The 18,852-nt window shown below is 39.7% G+C and overlaps 2 protein-coding genes across 4 annotated transcripts in view; both read right to left on the reverse strand.

The window, feature by feature from the left end:
- N4BP2L1 (NEDD4 binding protein 2 like 1) overlaps positions 1 to 18,852 on the reverse strand; it is a 31,491-nt gene that overhangs the window by 2,309 nt on the left and 10,330 nt on the right. Inside the window, exons 2-4 of one of the 3 annotated variants that reach the window (XM_037134498.2) lie at positions 2,499 to 2,626; positions 2,106 to 2,194; positions 251 to 327 (exon numbers count right to left, since the gene is read on the reverse strand). In XM_037134498.2, coding sequence (XP_036990393.2) covers positions 251 to 327; positions 2,106 to 2,194; positions 2,499 to 2,626 — 294 coding nt within the window. Of the gene's footprint in view, positions 1 to 132; positions 202 to 250; positions 328 to 2,105; positions 2,195 to 2,498; positions 2,627 to 18,852 lie in introns of all 3 variants that reach the window. The other 2 variants (XM_037134499.2, XM_037134500.2) reach the window with 2 other exon arrangements.
- Positions 2,548 to 18,852, reverse strand: part of N4BP2L2 (NEDD4 binding protein 2 like 2) — a 136,919-nt gene continuing 120,614 nt past the window's right edge. The window contains exon 10 of the mRNA XM_053657986.1: positions 2,548 to 2,626. The gene's annotated coding sequence lies outside the window, so the exon portion shown is untranslated. The remainder of the gene's footprint in view (positions 2,627 to 18,852) is intronic.

Below are 18,852 nucleotides of genomic sequence, written 5' to 3' on the forward strand. Positions count from 1 at the left end.
AGCCAAATGTTAAATGTAGTCTTTTAAAGGACCTAGTCCAAGCCAAAATTGTTTAGTATTATGTCAGAAAACTGACCCAAAACTAAAGTCTTCACATTCATAATTCCCAACTTATCAGTTTCTAAGAATTACCATTTCTGGCCTGAAAACTACCATGTCCATTTCCAGCCTGAAAAGATTCTTTTGTTCGGTCTGAAATACCTGAAAACAGCAGGACACACAGTGAGGAGCTAGAAAAACAAAGAAGTACCTGGCTAACTCTTGCACGTTGAATTTCCAGCGAGTCTCAGGTTCTCGGAATATAACTTCATAGTTATTTTCAAGTGCCTGATTTTTCAAAAGTACATAAAACATTGAACACATAATATGTACTTATGGGAATGTTTATACTGTCATTTACATTCGCTACAAATCTTTTCTAAAATTCCTTTTGTTTAACTAGTAAGCCAGTGCCTCACTTTATCTTAATAAATACAGTTGGTTTGTAGCCATACTTAGTAACTCTCAGGTTATATTATGGTTCCCAATGATAAAGTTTGGTCTATTTTATACACTGTGTAGGAAAATTATAAAGGTTCTTTGTTTTGGACATTTTTTAAAATAGCTGAACTACATTGAAACATCCTGTCCACAGGAATGAGCAGTGAACTCAGTGGGTTCTCAAAGTCCCTAATATGATTACCATAGATTTATGTCTACCAAATGCCTTATTCTATTCCTTATGACTTGGTTTAGGACATGGCAGTACCATAGGAACAGAGCTATGAAATAAAAGTAATCCCCCATCCCTGACACTCTTCCCTCCAAAAGTAGCTCTCCCTGCTTTACAGGACAGCGTGGCTCAGTGCACTGTGCCCATTTCCCTGAATTTAGAAAACTATTAGAGTTTCCACATAGACACCCAAATATCCATTGCGTTCGTAAATTGACTATTATGTTTTTATCTCAAACTGAACTTTCAATAATAAAGTTCAATAAAAAGAGCCAAGTAGAAATATTTTCTCTTCATTTTCTAAATGACCACTTCTACTTAGGGAAGGATTCAAGTATCATGTATGGAAAATGTCTGATTTCTGGGTCTTATTAGTAGCTGCAAGCTGCTGAAAAAATTGTCCATGCCCAGAAAATAAAAATAAACATGACTTTCCTAAGTCACTCAGTTTCCTCCTAGCTCTTGGAATTGCATTGTGCCTCAATTAACTTGCCCCTTCATGCCCACCCTCCCACCCCCCACTGTTCATTTCTTTCTCTAGTGGACTTTTGATTCATGAACTGAAATGACCACGAGGTTTATGTTCATTTCCTCCTACATTTACCAAAGTCCCACCCTCTGGGCCAGAGTGAAACTGGTGGGAATATAGTTAGAGAAAAGCACACCCAAATGTAAGTTATTTTGCCAAAAATGTGAAAAGAGACCTAAAAAATAGGCTGCCATATTTGGAAGGTATTCGTGTGGCGAAAACAGAATACTCAGCTGTCTTCTTGCCCCTGACTCTGTCTGGATCTTGCCTCCTTCCTGCACCCACTAGGAGTTGAAAATTCACTAGCATAAGAGATGAAACATGTCTGAAAACAGATCAGACATTTCTAAATTAAAAAGAAATGTGCACTTTGTTGTATTCATCTTACTGTTTCTTTTTGTCCTGAGAATACAGAACTGAATGATTATATTTGTATGCGGGTGTCTTACTACAGTTGCAATGTTACTCTTACATCTGTTTGTAAACGAAAAACTTACGTTGCCCTGGAGCCCCCAGGCAGCAACACCGATACGGCTGCCCTCTAGTATCATCAACAACTGTTCTGCAGGTTTCAGTGGGGGCTCCATGCCGACCTTCCCTCAGGAAAATAACTGAGACAGAAAAGCTCTAAAAAATTCTGACCAAGGGCTATTTAAAACTTGTACCCTGAGGTGGTATTAGCATGTCAGCAAATTTGAGCCATTGAATAGCAGAGGAACACGAAAATAACAGCTCTTTACCTGCTCTGAGAGAACTGTTAATAAGTGTAAAATTGTGGAAGATCAGGAAATGAGAAAAGAACAAAAGTTTCAATTTCTCACAAAATGCCCGTAACTGAAAATTCAGAATGATACTTCTTCCTACCATGACTGCATAAGGCTTCATTTCCCAGGCGTGGAGGTTGGTATTATCAATAATTATGGGGGATATGCCATTCCTCATTGCTTTTCTTGCTGCAACACAATGTTATACAACAGTGAACAAAACGCAACAGTCAGACGGAAGGGTGAGCGTACCCATATCTTGTCATTTTTATTACAGCATGTCCTCATCACACAACGTTAATGCCACCTATTTCAGGACCCATTATCGATCATTTTCTTTTTCCTGGAATCTAGGGAGGTTTGGCGTTCTGTTTGGGGGGAAAAATGGCAGAACTTTTGATTAAACTCCTTCAATAAAACACATTCATTATACAGCAGCTATAATCTAGGTGCACAGTGGGATTTCCCAGGAGTTTGGAAAGGAATTTGTCACCTCTTTTCTGGTTCCATTCATGAGCCTCCTCTAGGAAGTCTGGATTGAACTCATAGGCACCATCTTCCCTGAAGAAGAAGTCGTCCGTGCTGAAAATCAGGGCCCTGGGGAAGTCATGTTGCAGTTGTCTGGAAAGTGAGGAAAGAAGAGATTGTTTTACGATTGTGCATTATAGAAAAGCATCTCCTTCTGTCTCTGATATTTAGTAGTTTGTAGTTAAGAGACCATGAGTTCTGAGATGCTGAAATTCAATTTACAAAGAGATGCTTAGCTCTGGCCGGAGTGGCTCAGTTGGTTGGGCATCATCCCACAAAGCAAAAGGCTGCTGGGTGTCTTCCGTCAGGGCACACGCCTGGGTGGCAGACCTGGTCCCCAGTTGGGGTACATGCAAAAGGCAAGCGATCCATGGTTCTCTCTGCCTCTTTTTCCCTACCTTCCTCTCTAAATACATAAACAAAAATTTTTTTTAAAAACATAAATGCTTTATATCTCCAGAAGGCATCACTCCTAACTAGGAGGCAGGTAGGGGCTGAGAGGTAACTGTGTGGGTTGCCCAACACTTGGAACTGAGAAGTGCTGGTCACCATCACTGACTTCTGTGGCAATGGAACCAACTCCAGAGGAAACTGGAAGGTGAGCGTGTGATGACAGCCCTTTCTGACGGGCCCCAGCCCCTGCTGCCAGTTTCCTGGGACATCCCAGTGCCCTTCTCTTCACCCTTAGACTCACCCTTAACTTGTCCTGGGTCCCATCTGCTGACACTCTGTTCTTTCTAAGGAGCCATCTCAGAGACTAATTCTTGTTCAGGTATGTAATGTAGATAAAAGTGTGTGTGTGTACTACCCCTACTAGGTAACATATTTACATGTTAACAGTGAGACCACCTGAAAACAGTGGGAGAAGGAGAGGTAGGTCCAACATGCCCCACGTCTTGTAAAACCCCTGTAACTCACTCTAAATATTAAAATATTATGTAAAAATAAAATTATCGTACTCTCTCCCCCACCGCCTTTAAAGCAAAAAAAAATTTTAAAGCATATCAAGTTCTGCACAAAATAACTTCAGAGAGATGTTTCTACTTGGAATGCTTATTCAGACTCTTTTGGAGGAGATGGCTGTTGTACTAGGTAACAAGTTACCCTCTTCCTTATCTGTGAAAGTCAAGGGGAGTGTCGTCCATCTTGCTTGGTGATGACAATGGTCTCATAACCTGGGAAAGCACCTAGGGCAACCCCTGACACAGTGAGTGTGTTTCTTTCCCTTATCCCTATAGCCAGCCTAATTCTAACTTCAAGACAAATTCAAAGCCTGCTCAGAATAAAAAGATAAAGTACTTAAAAGTTGGAGGAATGAAAGAGAAGAATGACAAGGGCAGGGAATGCAAAGAGAAAAAGCTATTCAACTCTCCTTTGTTCTCAGTCAGGGAGAATCATCTCTTACCAGGAAAGAATGGAATGAATGTGAGGCACTGGGACTGCAGGTGGTTAATGAGCACCTACATCTCTCAGGTCCTGCCTTGGTCCCTTTCCGATCATGTGACCTATCTCTCCAAACTTCTGTTTCCTTAACGGAAATACACAGATTAAACAGAGCTGCTAGCATCATTCAGATGAGGTAAGGTATGGTAAAACACTATGCAAATGGTAAGGCACTTTACAACTGCAAAGTACTGCTATTTAATTAATAACAAAAGAGGTCATGTTAGCAAACCAGACTGTTTTACATGCCGGGCACTGAAGCACATCAGGATGTGCACAATCTTGCGCTTACTCCAAGTGAAACTTGAAGAGAAAGGCGGAAGACCAAAATAAAATGAATAAACTCTACACATACTAAACAAATATCTCTGTCAAAAATTTTGGAGACTCAATAGCATTTTTTTAAAGGCAGCACTGATAGCTGAAAAAGTAATTTCAAAACAAAAATTATCTTTCTTAATGGGCTGTGGTGGTAGACAGGAAGATTCAGTAGACATGGTCCCAAGTCTTGACTGAAACAGGAACGTGACTGTCTCTTGATAACCTTGTGGGGGAAAATGGTCCAGAAGATAATATATTTTAATAGCCAAATAATATTACATAAGTATCCAGCTCAAACATTTATTGAGCACTTGACATGTACCACATACCATGCAGTGTTAAGGTACAAAAATAAAGTCACTTTCCAAGGACTTCATAGCCTAACTAAGGAACCAGACCCTGCACGCTGGCCTAATGCCCAGGACAAAGAGCTGGGCACGTGCTTCCTATGGGGACCTAGGGTCGGGAACAAGCTCCAATGGAGAAGCTCTGTCGAGGAGACTTCGAGGGATAAGGAAAATGTTGCTTTTGGGGGAAGGAACTAAGGGGGAAGCTCCTGCTACAGGATGTGTTATGAGCAAGTGTTGGGAAAAACAAGAACAAAGACACTGCAGTAAAAGTACAAATCATATTTAAAATGCTTCAATTTGAGTACTACACAAATTAAAGAGGAAGTCAGCAAGCTGGAATGTGCAGAGAAGAGTGGCCAGGTCAACATGAGGCCTGAAAACCAGAGGAACGTCAGATGAGCAAAGATCACATCAGAGCGGGGGTGCTGAAAGCAGTTGATAGAAGTGGAACATGATGGTCATCCCCAGATCCTAGAATGTGTCTGCGTGAAAAGGGGATGAACTTGTTCTGTGGGTCAGCACTTCGGTTGGGCTCAGCTGGGCAGTTCTGAGGTCTTGTCTGAGTCCACTTGTGTAGCACAGGCCTCATGCTGTCTGGGTTGCTGGCTGCCCACCGACTGTCAGCCACATGGTCTCTCCTCCTCACCAGGCTCACCCAGGCCTAGTCACTCATTCAAAGAAGGCAAGAGTGGAAGCTGCCAGGCATCCACTGCATGTATTTGTCAAAGCAAGTCACTGTTGACCCCACTGAAGTGTAGGAGACAGAGGAGAAAAGGCTGTAGGAAAGGTGGCCATTTAAAATCTGCCACATAAATCAGAAGTGATATGAAAGAGAAGTATAAAGAGGATTTGATGAAAGAAATTCATGGTTTCCATATAAATGTCTTTTACTTGACCTTAAAGGTACTGAAATTAAAAAGCCCAAATCACAAGTCCAAACTTTAATCTCTTAAGCACACAATTATTACAAAGACATCACAGAAACAGTCTGAGGGCAGCACTGAAGTCATTATCAGATGTGTATATTTTATATTTGTGAACACTTTACAGTTTCTAAGTTATTTTCATGAATATTATCTAGTCTATATAATGAAAGCTACTGTTCAGAAGTTAAATAATAGTGTGTAACTCATTTTCATTCTTTTGGGTACTAACTTAAGCAACTATAGATATCAGTTCCAAGATACTTATTTTCCTTTTTGGTCCCAGATTTAATCGCCCTTCTCAATCTGGTTTAATCTGTTTTCCTACATCTGCCCCTCACGGGTCTTGTTTTGATTTTTCACCGTTTTCAGAGTTGGGTATGTCTGTACCTACACATAATCTTACTGACTTGTGTTTCCCTCTTTCTTTATGGCTTAGATTATCTATTGGTAGTGAATACTCTCTGATGTTTCCTTTTAAAAGCTTTAAGGCATGAGTGTCCAATTCACATTGTATTTGAGTCCTGTACCCTTCTAGAAAACAAAAACAAATCACAACAAAGAAACTACTGTCCTCACTGATTGCAAAATTTTACCTGAGACTAAAAGTGAAGTTGCTTAGAACCACTGTGGGACCGGACCACTTGCTGACCGTTTCCTAAGGCATGCCCGACTAGACCCGACATGCAACTCCTGTACAACTATGGAATTGGGGGTGGGGTGATCTTTCTGAATGATCATTCCTTCAAAACCATGTTCTGTCCTCACCCGAATGTTCAGTTAGCATGGGCAGCCCCCATAGCATCTTGAATGTTCAGGACAATAGAAGTTCTCCTAGCTAATACAGACCTAATTAAACAGGCCATCTTGAGATTCTCAGACTTGAATAGAAGCAATAAATAGCCTTCCATGGGCTTTAGAAGTGGTAAGGACATGCCCCAGCTCTAGCTTTTCTTTATGGTGGTCAGACACCTCGTGCATGGTGGAAATTGAAAGAATGAAAATACAACAAAAGGGGAGAAAAGGAAAGACAATCACAGTACTTCCACAAAATCTTCACCTCCCAGGCTCCCAACCAAATTCAATTAAAATCACTGAGCTCGTAGGGACAAACTCAGGTACCACCCTTGATTTCACAACTTATCATTCTTCTGTGTAATCTTTTATCCCATAATAGAAAACCATGGAAATACACAAAGTACAATGTTAGTGTGTAATTTGAAGTTGTACCCCCTAACTTTTCATTATGGAAATTTTCATACATGCAAAAGTAGACAGGATAATACAAGCATTCCCCATGTACCCCACAGCCCAGCTTCTGTAGTTATCAGATGGTGAATCTAATCTCACCAGCTTCATATTTCATTTCGCCAAATATCCTTTCAGTATTCAAACTTCCCTGATTGCCTCATAAACGTATTCCTATGGTGGGCTGGTTTGAATCAAAAGCCAAACAAGATCTACACATGTATTTATCTGCCATACCCCTCAAGTCTCACTTATGCTTTTATCCTATTATTTCTACAAAGGTGGAAACTTCCCCTCCACAAAGGTTTATATTTAGAAAATGTTCACCTACAGATACAAATTGAAAGAATAATACAATGAATACTTCATCTATAGTCACCGGTTGGTAACATTTTGCCTCTCACATATATTTTTTTAATTTTTCACTTACAGTTTATATTTTGTATTCATTTCAAGTGTGCAACAAAGTGGACCCCCTGATATTTCCAGTACCCATCTGACACCATGCAGAGTTATTAGAATATTATTGACTCTGTTCCTTATGTTGCACTTTACATGAGGATATAAAGTACATCATAGGGAATGTTTTGTAACTACCAATCTGTACTTCTCAGTCTGTTCACATTTTTTCACCCAGGCCCCTTCCCCTGTGGCAACCATGAGTTTGCTTCTGTGTTGTTTGTTCATTTATATTGTTCTTTAGATTCCACATATAAGTGAAATCATATGGTATTTGTTTTTCCCCAACTAACATTTCATTTAGCATAGTACCCTCTAGGTCCATCCATGCCACAAATAGTAAGATTTCATTCTTTTTATGGCCTAGTAATACTCCATTGTATGTATGTACCACAGCTTTTTTTTAATCCATTTGCCTATTGATGGGCACTTGGGTTGCTTCCATATCTTGGCTGTTGTAAATAACACTATAATGAACACAGGGGTGCATATATTATTTTGAATTAGTGCTTTGGGTTTCTTCAGATATATACCCAAATGTGGAATCGCTGGGTCAAAAGGCAGTTCTAACCTTAAGTTTCTGAGGAGCCTCCGTACTGTTTTCCACAGTGGCTTCACCAATCTGCATTCCCACCAGCAGTGCGAAAGGATTCCCTTTTTTCCATATCCTTGCCAACACTTGTTGTTTGTTGATTTATTGATGGTAGCCATTGTGACAGGTGTGAGATGATATCTCATTGTGGTTTTAATTTGCATTTCTCTGACAATTAGTGATGTTGAGCACCTTTTCATATGTCTATTGGCCATCAGTATATTTTCTTTGGGGAAGTGTCTATCAGGGTCCTTTGCCCATTTTTTAAATTGGATTGTTTGGGGGTTTTGTTATTGTTGTTGTTTTGTTATTGAGTTGTATAAGTTCTTTACATATTGTGGAAATTAACCCCTTGTCAAGTACGTTATTCCATTCAGCAAATTATCTCTTCATTTTGTTGATGGTTTCCTTTGCTGTGCAAAAAGTTTTTAGTTTGATGTAGTCACATTGTTTTCCCTTTCTCCCCCCATTTGTTTTTCTTTTGTTTCCCTTTCCCAAGAAGATATATTTTTTTAAAACTACTAAAAAAAAAGGTCTGTGAATTTACTATGTTTTTTCTTTGAGTTTTAATGTATTGAGTCTTACATTTAAGTCTTTAAATTCATTTTGAATTTATTCTTGTATATGGTATGAGATGGTCGTCTAGTTTCTTTTTTTGTTTTTTTTTAATGTATCTGTCCAATTTCCTCAGCACCATTTGTTGAATAGACTGTCTTTACCCCATTGTATGTATTTGCCTCCTTTGTCAAATATTAATGGGCCATATATGCATGGGTTTATTACTCAGCTCTCTATTCTGTTCCATTGATCTATGCATCTGTTTTTAGGCCAGTACCATGCTGTTTTGACTAGTTGGATATCAGGTAGCATGATTCCTCTGACTTTGTTCTTTTTTTAAAGATTGCTGTGACTATTTAGTGTTTTTTTTTTTGTGGTTCCATATCAATTTCTGGATTATTTATTCTAGTTCTCACATAATGTATTTTTAATTGTATTCTATTTTTTATGCTATTACAGTTATCCTGATTTTTTTCCCTGTGCCTCCACCCAGCGTCCCCTACTCCCTCAGGCAATCCCCTCACCATTGTTCATGTCCATGGGTCATGTGGTTAAGTTCTTTGGCTACTCCTTTTCCTGTACTGTATTTTACATCCCCATGGCTATTCTATAACTACCTATTCATACTTCTTAATCCCCTCACCTCTTCACCCATTCTCCCCCATGCCCCTCCCACCTGGAAACCTTCTGGGACCTACTTTTCTCTTTCAAGAGTCTCTTTTTAACCTTTGGCCTTTTATTAATGATGTGTTTTGGAGTGGGCCTCTTTTCATTCATCATATTTGGGACTCTCTGTACTTCCTGGACTTGCATGTCTATTTTCTTCACCAAATTAGGGAAGTTTCCTTTTCACTATTTTTTCGGATAGATTTCCAATTTCTTGCTGTTTCTCTTCTCCTTCTGGCACCCCTAATGAGATGAATGTTGGACCTCTTAAAGTTGTCCCAGAGGCTGTTTATACTGTCCTCATTTAGGGGGATTCTTTTTTCTTCTTGTTGTTCTGATTGGTTGTTTTTTGCTTCCTTATGTTCCAAATGATTGATTTGATTCTGTTTCATCCACTTTACTGTTGCTTCCCTGTAAATTGCTCTTTATTTCTATTACTGTATCCTTCATTTCCGACTGGGTCTTTTGTATGCTGCTGAGGTCCTCACTAAGTTCCTTGAGTATCCTTGTAACCAGTGTTTTGAACTCTGCATCTGATAGACTGCTTATCTTTCTTTCGTTTAGCTCTTTTTCGGGAGTTTTGATCTGTTCTTTCATTCAGGCCATGTTTCTTTATCTCCTGGTTTAGCAGCCTCCCTGTGTTTCTATGTATTAGGTAGAGCTGCTTTGGCTCCATACATTGGTAGTGTTGCCTAATGTAGTAGGTGTCCTGTAGTGTCCAGTGGCACAGCCTCCCCTATAACCCAAGCTGGGTACTCAAGGTGCACCCTTTGTGTGGGCTGAGTACACCCTCCTCTTTTAGTTAGCCTTGGTTGCTTTTGGCAGATGGATGGGAGGAGTTACCCAGGCCAGTCAGCTACAAGGACTGGCTGTGATCACTGACCACCAACCTCCACCCTCCATGGAAGGTCAGCTATGCAGGGGGAGGGTGGTAATGCTCCAAAGTGGCCTGTAGCTGTCTATTGGGTGCTTCCCCAGTTTCCCGGGTGGTGCAGGCCAAGGTCAGCCCCCACCTGTGTTTTGCCCAGGGCACCCTGCCTGAGCTGTAAAGCAGTCTGAGATGGCTGCTACTTGTGCTGAGCTTGGAGATTCCCAAGTGAAGCCAAGCTGTGAATCTAGGCTGGCAGCTGCTGCTAGTGCTGGATCTGGGGCTCACAGAGGCCAGCTGTTGCTTATTTGAGAGGATTTAGGAAGTCGTGAAGCATGAGCCAAGACCAGCCATTCATATGGAAAAGCAGCTTCAGTGGGTCTGTAAACTGGGTGGGTCTGTAAACTCTGCTGAGGCATAGTCTCTGGGGATCTCCAAGGTGGGTCAAATAGTGTTGGCCAGGTTAATGGAGTCTCATATATGGCACCAGCTTGCTGGCTCTGCATGGGGAGTATTTAGAAAAGGTACAATGGCCTCTGCTCACCTTGATGCCAGACACTTCAGTCTCTCCCTGTATACCACTGGTGCCATTCAAGCTGCCACCCCAGTGCTGAAGCTCAGAAGGAGCAAGTCTGAGTAGGTGAGTCTGTGTGTTGGTTCCCCAGGAGGAAATGCTTAGGGCTCCATCAGCCTTCTCTACCAGCTCAATCCCCACTGGTTTTTGCAGCCAGAAGTTGTGGGTACTTATCTTTCTGGCAATGGGCTGGCCTGGGGGGCCTGTTGTGGGCCTGGGACTCCTCCCTCCCATGATATCCCTCTCAAATTTTTATTCACATGGGTGTGGGGCCAGCCCATTCCATGTCTGTACCCCTGCTACCAGTCTAGATGGATGTGGTTTCTTTAATTCCGTAGTTGTCAAGTAGAATTAATTCCTTTTAACTCTGTTCCTGGCGTTCCTGAGTGATGGTTGTTCTCTATTTTAGTTGTAATTTTGATGTGGTGGTCTGGAGAGGTGAGCCACGTCTGCCTACATTGCCATCTTGACCAGAAGTCTCTCACATCAAAATACACATCAAAAATGTGTATTTTTGATGAACCATTTGGAAATAAGACATCCTGACATTTTGTTCCTAAATTCTTTGTCAGGTGTCTCCTATGAATAAGACCATTCTCCTACATAACTACAATAACATTTTCACATCTAAAAAGTTGACATTAAATTATAATAGCTGATATTAGTAAATTTTTAAATGTATATCTTTTTAAATTTCCTCAGTGGTCCCAATAATATTGGCCATAGGTTCAAGTACTGCACTTGGCGCTGTCTCTTCAGGATCTTTGAATCTTGCACTGTCCTCGTGCCCTCTTTGGTCCTGCTTTTTGAAGAGTTCAGGTCAGTTGACTTGAGCATGCCTCACATTGTGGGTATGTCTGGTCGTTTCCTCATGATTAGATCCAGGTTAAACATTTTGGAAGGAAAGTACAGAGGTGATATTTGTGTACTTCTGATTGCACAAACAACAGTGTGTGCTAAGTTTGATCACTTGGCTGGAAGGTGGTGTCAGCCACATCTCTCCATTTGTGATATTATGTAATGTGGGGGGGATGTCAAACTGTAAAACCCTAACAACCGTTCCCTCAATGATCTTTACCTCATTGCTAATGAATGTCTGGCAATTTATTACACTGGAAGTGCAGAATATTGATTTTCTCATGTAATTTACTAGGTGGCATTGTTTTATAAAGAACTTTCCATTCCCTTCCAATAATCCTTTCCATTGTTATTCTTTATGATGCTTAAATTGTCCCACATATGGCCAGTGGGTATCCCTTAAAGCTATCTCCTGTGTCTTTGTCTAAACAAACATTAAAAATACTGATTTTCTGGTCCTGGCCAGTATGGCTCACTTAGTTGGAGCACTGTCCCATAAACTGAAAGGTTGAGAGTTTGATTCCCAGTCAGGGCACAAGCCTAAGTTGTGGGTTTGGTCCCCAGTTGGGGCATGTATAAGGGGCAACTGATTGATGTTTCTCTCTTACATCAGTGTTTCTCCCTCCCTTCTCCTCTCTAAAATCAATAGTCATGTCATGTCTTTGGGCGAGGATACATACACACACACACACACACACACACACCACACATGTATACATATATATTGTTTTTCTTTTCTAATTAGCAAAGAAATACATATTCACTACAGAATAGTTTGAAACTGAAAACCACAAAAAGAGAGGCTCCTATATTCCCTAATCTAAAAATAATATTAACATTTTGATCTGTCCAGGAGATGATTGATTGATTGCTTGATTGATAGGTAGATATAATTTCTTTTTCACCTGATGTTTCGTTTTATAAAAACAGAAACATAGAGTATACCAACTTTCATCAAACTTATTTCCATAGTAATTATTTCCCACTTCATGAAATATTACCCTGTGACATTTTTAATGTTTATGACATAGGTATCCCTATGGATATTACCATAATTTACTTAATCAATGCTTGATGGTTAGGTATTTAGTGTGTCCCCAACTTCTTTGACTACCAGCAGGGCTGTGTGCTGGTCATTTCAAGATATTCTTTTGTGAATTGCATTTCTGTGTTCTTGTCTGATTGTTAATAAAACCTCCTTATTGGGAGATGTATGTCTTTTTTTGTAAATACGTAAATTTCTTGAGTACATCAATTACTTTTTAATTGTTTCAAACAAAACTCTGACATAAGAGTCTAAATTTTTGGAGATTTTTCTAGTCACATTTATCTCTCTTTTGTATTCTATTTCTGCCTTTCTTAATACATTTAAAACAATCTCTCCCTCCCCAAGTTTATTCACCTGTGTTCTAACACATTGTATTCCCCAATCCATTCAAAATTTTATTCTGACGTGTGATATTGGCTAAGGATTTAACTTGGTTTTTTTTCCCCCACATGGCAACCTGGTTATGCCCAAAGCACTGAATGAATAATTAATTGATCAACTCCCCATTGTTTTAAAATACATTTTATTCTATACTAAATAACAAATAATTAAGCCTGTCATTGACTCTTATATTTTGTTCCACTAAGCTTGATGTGTAAGTTCTTCTTAATTATCTTCTTTTCCTGTATTTTCTTGATTCAATACCAGCATATCATTCCTTTATAAAATTTAAACTTTTATTTTCCTCTTTTCTTGTAGAGATATTTCTGAACAATATCAAATAAAAATATATCTCCTTCTTGATGTTTTGATCTTTCTCATGGTAAAGTTGATTCTTCCAATAAATTTTCTTTTTCCCCCCAAGAGTTCTAAGCACTAACCAAAGTACTGGGCATATGTTAACTGTCTTTAACCTTTATTAACAATTCTATAAAGTAAGTAACATTTTCTACAGTTATTAGATAAACAAACCAAGGCTTCAGGATAGTAAATAATTCATCCAGGTTTACAAAGCTTGGGCATGGTGCTGAGAGAATTGCATCGATGTCTGTACAAAAGGCACATGGGTGTTAGGTACTTTGTAGCACACGTGTCTGAGAATGCCTTTCTGTTGTCTTCCATTAGCAATTTGCCTGAGTGAGAATTACTGGATTACAATCCTTTCCGCAGATGTTTATAGTTCAAATTTGTTTCAGTGAAAAGTGGGCTCAATTGCATTTTACAGAAAACTCAGATCACGGTGGCTGAGAGAGAGAGAGAGAGAGAGAGAGAGAGAGAAAGGGATCCAGAAGTAGAATCCAGAGCTGGTATTGCATGGGCCCCAGTGTCTACCATCTTTCTTTTTGCTTTAATCATCCCCCATGTAAGCACTAAATGTGTGTTTCTTAGCTCCCATTCCTTCTCCTGCGTCTCCACGTGGGCACGGGGTGCCACTGCAGATCCAGCTGTCATCCATATCCTATACAGCAGGAAGAAGCAAGGGGCTGGGAAACAGGTTCAAAGTTGGCACAGTGCTGCACCTAACAAAAAGGAACTAAGGAAGTAGGGGTAGTTAGTTAACAGCTTTTACAACAGTCTTACCAGGATATGTCTAGGTTTGAATTTATTTCTTAACACTTTTGTTTAGGACTTTACTCAAAAGTATGTCCTATTGTATCTGCAATTGTTTCTTTGGGTATATTTTTTTCTGGTTTTATTTGGTTATATTTATTCTCACCCTTGTCTTCTATATAGCTTTAATTTTCTGTGTTGTGCTTTTGCTCATTTCTATCTCTAATGGACTTTAAAATTCCAATATTTACATTAGATTCTTTTTAAAAAGTATATCTCATTTAGCTCCTTTCACATTTTTCTGCTTCTTGGCCAGTTCCCTTTATATTTCAGACTCATTGTTTTTTATCTCTTGTATCATAGAGAGGAATTTTGAGAGAAAATAATAGAAACGCAAAAGAAATACTGTAACAAACAGCTGTATACCCATCACCAGGAGCTGATAATTGGTTAAATTTTCTTGTATTTGTTTTGTTGGCTTAAAATTCAGCCAGCCTCCACCCTTACTCTGGCAGCCCCAAACATCTTTACTGTCCTTCTCTTTTCTCCCTTTTCCACAGCACTTATCAATTCCTGAAGTAACTAACACAGTTCCGTTCTACTTTACATCCCTACCTCTGACATACAAGGTCCCTGAGGGCAAGGTCTTCGTCTGTTTTTGTTCACTGGTGATTTCAAAGTACCTAGAACACTAACTGGTGTATTCACACCAGTTATTGAGTTATCAACAACAACTGTATTGTTGATACTCAATAAATATTTCTTTTCCTTTTTTTCTTTTGAGTATATAATCTTTATTAAATTTTTTTCATGACCATTTAGTCTCCTTACATCCCCCTACCCCAGGCACTTCCCACACTGTTGTCCATGTCCATGAGTCCTTTTTTGCCCAATCTGTCCACCCTCTAATCTCCCCACACTAGCTATTATCTGTTCTCCATCTATGAGTCTGTAAATATTTCTTGAGTGAATAGATGAGGGCAAATTATATTTTTGAATCATATAAATTTATAGACTTAGTCCACTGCTTTTAACTGCTGTGTTATATTATCAGCATAACAATAAACATAGCTAATATTTATTAAGTGCTTATTGTGCTCTAAGCCCTATTCTGGCTTTATGCTTTTTCTATAATACTCAAATATACCTGTAATATAAGTATTATAATACAAGTAACTCACAGGTTACAGATGAGAAATTAAGACCAGGGGTGGACACAAAATCAATTAACAGATATCAGTTGCATTTCTACACCTCAACAACAAAACATCTAGAAAAGAAATAAGGAAAATAATTCTATTCAAAATAGTATCAAAAACAATAAAAACACTTAGGAATAAAAGTAACCAAAGAAGTGAAAGATCTGTACAATGAAAACTACAAGTCTTTGATGAAAGAAACTGCAGAGACACACAGGAATGAAAAGCTATTTCATGTTCATGGATCAGAAGAATTAGTATTGCTAAGATGTCCATACTACCCAAAGCCATCTACAAATTCAATGCAATCCCTATCAAAATTTCAAGGCATTTTTCACAGAAATAGTACAAAAAATCCTAAAATTTATATGACCCTACAAAAGACCCCAAACTAGACAAAGCAATCTGAGAGAGAATAACAACAGCTGGAGGCATCATACTTTCTGATTTCAGACTATACTGCAAGGCTACAGTAATCAAAATGGTATGGTACTGGCATAAAAACAGACACATAGATTAGTGGAACAGAACTCTAAGCCCCAGAAATAAACCCTCACATATAGTCAACTAATATTTGACAAGCAAGACAAGAATATTTAATAGAGAAAGGATAGTCTCTTTAATAAATGGTGTTGGGAAAACTGATAACCCCATGCAGAATAAAAACAGAGGAGCCCTATCTTACACAACTCACAAAAATTAACTTGAAAATGGATGAAAGACATAAACATAAGTCCTGGAACCATAAAACTCCTATAAGAAAATGTAGGGAAAGACTCCTTGATACTGGTCTAGGCTACATTTTTTGGGGGGGTGGGCGGGGAATGACACCAAAAACATACATGACAAAAGCAAAGATTAACAAGTGGGGCTATATCAGACTAAGTCTTCTACGCAGCAAAAGAAACCATCAATAAAGTGAAAAGACTGCCTACTAAATGGGAGAAACTATTTTTAAATCATATATATTAAGGGGCTAATATCCAACAAGAACTCATACAACTCAATAGCATAAATAAATCTGATTTTAAAATGGTCAGAGGGTCTGAATACCCATTTTTCCAAAGAAGACGTACAAGTGGCCAGCAGGTATGTGAAAAAAAAAAAGCTCAGGATCATCAGGGAAATGCAAATCAAAAACCACAATCACTGAACAGCTGCTGAAATGGCTATCATCAAAAAGACAAGAGATACTGAAGTGTTGTCTAGGATGTGGAGAAAAAAGGAACCGCTGTGAACTGTTGGTGTGAATGAATGTAAACTGATGTAGCCACTGCGGAAAACAAGGTGGAACTTTCACAAAACATTAAGAATAGAACTACCATGTGATCTGGCAATTTCACTCCTCATATTTGCCCAGAGGAAATGAAAACGGTCTAGGGGAGCTATCATGTGTCCGATGTTCACTGCAGCATTATTCACAATAGCTAAGATATGGAAACATCCCATCAACAGATGAGTTGATAAAGATGTGGTACATATATATATGATGGAATATTCAGCTATGGGAAAGAGGGAAGTCCTGCCACTTGCAACAACATGGATGAACCCTGAGAGTGTTATGCTAAGTGAAATAAAAATCAAATACTGTATGACCTAATATGTGCAATCTAAAAAAGTCAAACTCACAGAGTTGAGTGGTACTTACCAGGGGAAGAGGGGTGGAGAAAAGGGGAGATATTGGTCAAAGGGTATCAACTTCCAGTTATATGATGAGTAAGTTCTGGAGATCTAATGTGCAGCATGGTGAGTATAGTTAACACAGTATTACATACTTGAAAGTTGCTAAGAATGTTGATATTAAATGCTCTCACCACAAAAACAAATGGTAATTAAGTGACACAACAGAGGTATTAGCTAAGCTATGTTGGTAAACAGATTTGCAACACACAAGTGTATCAAATCAACACACAGTACAGCTTGAACTTGAACAAGGTAATATGTTATTTATATCAATAAAGTGGGACGAGAGGAGAGACCAGTGAGTGGCAGAGCTGGATTAAAACCTAGGCTCCTGGACTTCCAGCCAAGATGGAGGCGTAGGTGGAAACACTGTACCTCCTTGCACAACCAAGTTTAAAGACAACAAAGTTTTAGTAACAAAAATGCAACCACAACACAGAAAATTGAACTGTACAGAAGTCCAACAACAAAGAACCATTCATTCAGAGCAGTAAAGAGGGGTGGAGTCAGCTGCTGGCGGAGCAGGGTTGGGCAGGAAATAGTGGCCAGACTGACCCAGGCACACTCACAGCGGTTGGCAGATCCGAGGCGTGGGGTGGCAACGGGCAAACCCAGTGGGGGCACAGGGCTGACTGTGGTCACACATTCGTGCACAGATAAACCAGGCAAAAAAGCGAGCAGTGAGATAGACCTTGCAGGCTAGGGCCCCAGTGATGGAAATTAGAGCCTAAAAGCACCAATTGGAAAAACTTCCGAGGTCGAGGTGCAGGGAGAAGCTTCCAAGCTCACAGAGAGTTTGTTGGAGAGACCCATGGGGTCCTAGAGAATGCACAGGCCCAACACCCAGGAGCTGGCACCAGGGGGCCACGTTTTCTTGCGGGAAGCAGCAGAGGAGACCAAAATCCCAGAGAGAACAGAACAAACGCCATTGCCCCTCTCTCACCCTGCCCCCACATAGAGTCACAACCCAGAGACTGGGTCGCCCCACCCTGGTGAACACCTAAGGCTCTGCCCCTCAGGCATAACAGGCGCAAACAGACCAAAACATTATAGCTCAAGCAGAAAAAGAGCTCAAAGCCCCAAAGCCAATACTTCTAAGCGACCAAGAGATAGCCAACCCATCAGATGCACAGTTCAAAACACTGGTGATCAGGATGCTCACAGAACTGGTTGATTTGTCACAAATTAGAGGAACAAATGAAGGCTAAACTAAGTGAAACGAAAGGAAATGCACAGGGAACCAATAGTGATGGAAAGGAAACTGGGACTCGAATCAAGGGAGTGGACCAGAAGCAAGGAAAAAAATGACCAAACAGAAAAGAATGAAGAAACAAGAATTTTTAAAAAATGAGGAGAGCCTTAGGAACCTCCAGGACATCTTTAAAGGTTCCAACATCCGAATTATAGGGGTACAGAAGGGGAAGAGGAACAGCCACCAGTGGAAAACTTATTTGAACAAATAATAAAGAACTTCTCCCATCTGGCAAAGGCAATAGACTTCCAGGAAATCCAGGAAGCTCAGAGAGTCCCAAAGAAGTTGGACCCAAGAAGGAACACACCAAGGCACATCATCATTACATTAGCCAAGATTAAAATGAAGGAGAGAATCCTAGAAGCAGCAAGAGATAAGGGGACAGTCACCTACAAAGGAGTTCCCATCAGACTGTCAGCGGATTTCTCAAAAGAGACCTTACAGGCAAGAAGGGGCTGGAAAGAGGTATTCCAAGGCATGAAAACCAAAGACCTACAACCAAGATTGCTCTTTCCAGCAAAGCTTTCATTTAGAATGGAAGGACAGATAAAGTGCTTCTCAGATAAGGTCAAACACAAGGAATTCGTTATCACCAAGCCCTTATTATACAAAATGTTAAAGGGACTTATCTAAGAAAAAGAAGATAAAAAAGATGAACAGTGAAAGGACAGCAAACTCACAGTTATTAAGAACCACACCTAAAACAAAAGCAAACTAAGAGGACAGCTAGATCAGGAGCAGAACCACAGAAATGGAGATCACATGGAGGGTTAGCAACAGGGGAGT

Source organism: Artibeus jamaicensis, unplaced genomic scaffold, assembly GCF_021234435.1.
Source record: "Artibeus jamaicensis isolate MK-2021 breed Jamaican fruit bat unplaced genomic scaffold, CSHL_Jam_final contig_2002, whole genome shotgun sequence".
Classification (NCBI taxonomy): Eukaryota; Metazoa; Chordata; class Mammalia; order Chiroptera; family Phyllostomidae; genus Artibeus; species Artibeus jamaicensis.